Source organism: Tupaia chinensis, unplaced genomic scaffold (genome assembly GCF_000334495.1).
Source record: "Tupaia chinensis unplaced genomic scaffold, TupChi_1.0 Scaffold144071_2, whole genome shotgun sequence".
NCBI classification, from domain to species: Eukaryota; Metazoa; Chordata; class Mammalia; order Scandentia; family Tupaiidae; genus Tupaia; species Tupaia belangeri.
In genome coordinates this window covers 48,135-53,321 of record NW_006203925.1, presented here as the reverse complement: position 1 = coordinate 53,321, position 5,187 = coordinate 48,135, and the positions used below count along the sequence as shown (strand labels likewise).

The following is a 5,187-nucleotide window of genomic DNA, read 5'->3' as shown; positions in this document are numbered from 1 at the left end:
CAGGAATTCATGTAAATTACATTTTGATAGTGTGTCAGACCCCCAAAACTACATAGTTTCCTGCAGCCTAGATACAGGAATGGCTCAAGTTGTTTTACCACTTTTACTGTCTTGCTCTAAATGGTATCTGAGGAAGATTAAATAACATGAGGCTCTCTTTAGCTTGGTTCAAAGAATTCTAAAGAAGCTGGCAATGACAAAGGGACTGAAGTTTCCCAGAATGTACTTCCGGTAACATAGGCAGTTGAAAAGCTTTACTCAGAGCCTGGAAAGCAGCTAAGATATCTTAGAGAATTTAAAAACCTTATAAATCCCACTTACCTACTACAGAGAAACTTAATAAAACATGGACATGACTTAAAGAAAACATCGATTGTTTTCATAAAGCTTCAATAAATGCCCCAAGGCACAAGTGTTGCAAACAGCCTGTTCACTAAAGTATCACTGCGCTGGCGTCTGGAGGTATGGGTATGCTGTGCTTGCAGTGAGGTGGCCACGGACTTCTCCCTAGTTAAAGCACCAGGTTGTCAAGCTCAGCTTCCATTTACACAGGATGCACCAATTTCCCCAGGTTAGTGAATGGTTCAAGTATCACATTTCTGAACTATTTTGCCTTTTCAGCTTAGTTGGCCTGTAGGTCTGCAGTATATTTTGACAGAGGCTAGAACTACCCTGAAAATGGTCTTGAAACAATCAAGCTCTTTGGAAAGAGGTCACTGGACATAACATTTAGAGGAAGGAAAAAGACAAAATTTTCAGTAGTTGAATTTCTCTGAAATGAAGGAATTTAATGAGATAGGTTAAAATGGGAATTGTTAAAAAAGTGCCAAGGTTAAAAACAAATCTTGGTAAGAGAAGAAAATCACTATTGGTAATATTGTGTGAAATATACTCTCTCTATATATATATATATAGTGAACAGAATAATCATTATTTCAAATCACCAATAGAAGAAAACCCACAGCATCTGAAGGGCAATCAAAAGATTAGAGAAATTTACTAGCTTTAAAATACATCAGCACTTGGATTACAGGGAAACTTCATTTTTAAAACTACTACAGTGTTTTAATGTACCTCTAGTAAGAACCCAATCTATGGAGCTGTGGGCGCTTGTGAAAAGGACCAGTCCACCAAGATGCTGCATTTCTAGCATGGGGTGAAGTTAACACTTCGGTAGAAGGAATTGCACCTCAGCATCAGACGGCCTTTCCTCTTCACGCAGTAACATAATTTGATGACTTAACTCTTCACTAGTTCAGAATTAGGAAGGAAAGAAACTAAGCTGACTGGTAAGATCAGAGACAATAGTTTGGCAAGCCACAGTCACTCAGTTCGTGGATGTGTGATCATCTGCAGAAAAGCTGCTCCAGCAGTCTGTTCACATCTGGGGGCAAAAAACACAGAGAAGTCAATTCACTGCAGAAGCAAGCACTCCCCACCTTAAGAGCTGATTCATTTCTCAATAAGCTATAAGAACCCAAGCTGGACAAAACATTCCAAATCTTGAAAGGCCACTTTCAATACTGCCTATTTATTTCATGAAGCAAGTTCAATAAAATACATGAAATTTTTATATGTTCAAATGACCCCTGGCAAGCACCCACCTGCAGAGGAGTTCGATACAACCACTTCTCTTTATCAACTTTAAGCTGCATACAGGCAAAGAGATCACAAACTGCGGGGAGGCCATAACGGTCCGGGGGGAAGTTGCAGTTACGCTCCTCTTGCATTGGTGAGTTCAGTAATACTTCCTGGAAGAACACGAAAGGTTATGGCAGGTAGGCAAGAGACCAACTGATCTTCCAAACTAGTGTCTATACAGACTCATTTCAACAATGGCCGTTTTAATAACCAAGAGAAAGTGACCTTAATTTCTACCCCATGTCTTTCCCATGCACAGCAGTAAAACAGGCTGGGTTTTTTTTCCCTTCCTATAGTATGCAAATGCATAAAAAAATTCAGTATGATTGATCATAAATCATCCTGTTGCTAACAAGGCACCAAATTAATACCCAGCCAAATTTATGTTTAATATATTTAAGGACCTGGCTCATTTGCAAGGTTCGGGATTAAGAAAGTAAAATCGTACAATCTGATGTCTCTGCTCACCTGGGCCTTCTTTCTGAGTAGCCACTTGTCTTCCCCAGAGGGCAACTGGCTGAGACTTCCCATCTTCTTTCCTGGTAAGACCCAGTCAGCTGTGTTAAAGGGACACCAGGAAGTGGTCACAGGGCTTTTAAGCTTCTGTGTGCCAGCTGTATCCTCAGTACTAGGCACTTCCTTAGGACCTTCTTCTTTACAGGAGGGCCTGTTGAGCCACTGTGACAAAGGGCTGTTTCGTATGACATGAAAGGGATCAACAGTGCTAGAAGGAATCATTGTGTTTGGTGTCTCTGCTTGTTCTGATGCATCTTTTCTGGAAGGGCAGAGCCATATATTCAAGGACTCTTTATGCTTTTCAAGCTCAGGCTTGGGTTCCATAGGCATCCCATTTTTATCTTTCCCTTCTTTCTTCAGAAGCCATTTAGACAGAGCTTCCTTCTTGCAATTCTCTTCACACACACACTCTGCAAAGCTTGTGCAGGGCTCATTGGCTTTGCATACCTCCTCTACCTTGTATTGGTTCTGATGGTTCTGGACAAGCCAATCCTCAGTAACCAGGCTAGGGCTAGACAATGGTTTCTTGACCTCCGAATGGTCATTCAGGCACTTCAGATTGCCCAGATTCTCAATCTCCACACCTCTGGGTTGGTTACCCTGACAGTTGGTACAGGAGTCGGGCTTGACAAGCCAATCGTTCACACTGTAGGACTCCTGGAATGCCTGGAACAAGAGCTTAAACTTATCACTGGTTTCGCAGCTGCCATTCTCAGGTTTTTCTACCTTGCTGGGCTCCTGGGGAGTTACCAGCCAATCAGAAAGATCCATTTCATCTTGACTAAGAAGCTCTAGATCACCGACCTTTTCTACATCAATGGAGAAGGAATTGGTAGAAGAATGGCTCTTCTGGTAACTTGGTTTTTCAGGAGCATCTTGTTGCTGACTCTTGAGGAGCCAGTTTTCTAAGCCCTTTTGGTTGCCCCAGATGGTAGTGAAGACACTGCAGGCTCCAGCAGAAGTCTACATGAAAACCACACAATATTAGTTTGTCATAACAATTATGACCATTTTGGGGGTTCTGACGGCCTATCTACTGTCTTGCCTAATGTTCCTAAATTTTAAGTGTACGAATCCAATGGGCAAGATATTTGTTTAGATAATAACATACATAATAACTTCATTTTTAAAATGTTAGGCCCAGTGGTCTAGGTTGAAAGAGCCCAATCTCACATGACCGTGGTTAGAATCTTAGCACCAGTAGCTTGAAAAACATGCTAGGGGTGTGTATGTATGCATGCCCCAAGTCTCAAGAGGATGGAGAAATGAAGTGATTGCAGCATGACCACACTCCACTGGGGGTTGCTTTCTCTCTGGTCAGTGCACATGCCCTCCAGCAATTTCTTTTTTAAAGTTTATTTTCGGTAGTTTTTTTTTTTTTTAAAGAATCATTTTATTTTATTTTATTTATTTTTATTCTGACCAGAGAAGGTCAGGGCAAAAAGAGAGAGAGGTAAAGTAGAAACCAAGCCGCCAGACCCAGGATTCAAACTGCAATCGGAGTCCAGCATCCTTAACCACTGCACCACCTGCCAGTCCCTATTTTCAGTAGTTTCAAAAAGACTACGGAACATTAAACTAGAAGTATCTGTAAGCCTATTCGTAGAAAAGCTAGTAGTATCTCTATACAGTATGACTTTTCTGCATAAAGAAAACCAAAGTAGGCCAAAAATATGATCAAGTGAATCATCAAAGAAGCCCAATGAACGTGAAGGTATTCAAACTCCTTATACTCAAAGACACACAAAATTAAAATTGGTATTTTGTGTCAAATTCAGAGAAGAAAATTTAAAAGTGATTACCACGGTTAGAGAGGTCTCAGGTAGTAGATACCCTGATGAGAGAAATATGTTTAGGGTGAAATATATATCAGCGAAAAATACCTACTATCCAAAACAGAACTTAGAGAAAGAAAGACTTTTTAAAAACATGTATTCGGTACCAGCAGGTGGCATAATAGTAATGTCACTGGACTCCCACGCAGCTGACCGCGGTTCAAGCCTGGACTCTGGACTCTGGCTTAAAACTCACGCTGGGCGCATGTGCATGTGTACCCAAAATTCTGAGAGGAGAATGGAGGAGAAGGGACTATGGCATGGCCATCCTCACTGAGGGGTGATTTCTCGCTTTTGGTCTCTGTCTCTCCAGTGAGTACATGTGCCCGATAGCAAAAAATTCTCTCCTAAAACCAAAAAAAAGTACATATGTAAAATAAAATGTATAAAGAGAAATGCTGTGGGGCCAACAGGTGGTGTGGTCGTTAAGGGTACTGGACTCCCACATGGCCAACTGTGATTCGAGTCTCAGATCTGGTGAATTGCTTTCTCACTTTCTCTCTCTCATTCTGTTTCTCTCTTGTCAAATTAAAAGAAGTAAATTAAATAAAGTTCAATAAAATAATTCTTAAGAAAAATAATGTTCCAATGTTTGTCTCTTCATGTTGGACTACGGGTCTGTGTTTTTTTTTTACATAAAGTTCTTTAGTTTCTGAATTATCTACAGTGAAGAGCCAAAAAGCTATTCAAAGGCAGCGACATACCTGACTACTATTCTCCAAGGTCTGCTGCTGGATGAGCCAGTCCTGGGGGCTGGTGCTCAGCGTGTAAGGAGCCTGACGACTGCCGGCAGGTTTGCTTCCAAGAAGCCATCCGCTGAGAGGGCTGGCTGTGGTGCTGGGTGCTGACTTCTGCTAATCACATAATATTCTGTTACTTACAAGGCAATGTCAAACATAACGGAAAGTTCTCCCAAAAACAGGAGACCTGAGCTTTCTAATCTTCACGTACCACTGCCCCAGACAAGCCACACGCCTTCCCTGAGCCTCATTTTTCATAATTATTAAATGAGTATAGCTGATCGCTAGGGTTCTCAACTCTAAAATCTAGGATCCTTTATTCATGTTGACCTTATAAATAGAGGATACCAACAAGACAACGAATGATAATCTCACATAAGCTGACCTATAATAACATCTTTCTTATTCAAGACCTGCAAAACACCTAAATTTCTATTTGACATTCAATCGGAAGA

The 5,187-nt window shown here is 41.1% G+C and overlaps 1 protein-coding gene across 6 annotated transcripts in view; it reads right to left on the bottom strand.

Moving 5' to 3' along the window:
• Positions 1 to 767: 767 nt before the first annotated feature.
• The window catches only part of NCOA4 (nuclear receptor coactivator 4), a 30,744-nt gene continuing 26,324 nt past the window's right edge, over positions 768 to 5,187 (bottom strand). For 4 of the 6 annotated variants that reach the window (XM_006165902.3, XM_014583137.2, XM_014583136.2 and 1 more), the window contains exons 7-10: positions 4,697 to 4,846; positions 2,110 to 3,120; positions 1,605 to 1,751; positions 768 to 1,384 (exon numbers count right to left, since the gene is read on the bottom strand). In XM_006165902.3, coding sequence (XP_006165964.1) covers positions 1,379 to 1,384; positions 1,605 to 1,751; positions 2,110 to 3,120; positions 4,697 to 4,846 — 1,314 coding nt within the window. In that variant the 3' untranslated portion in view covers positions 768 to 1,378. The remainder of the gene's footprint in view (positions 1,385 to 1,604; positions 1,752 to 2,109; positions 3,121 to 4,696; positions 4,847 to 5,187) is intronic. The other 2 variants (XM_027767250.1, XM_014583134.2) reach the window with 2 other exon arrangements.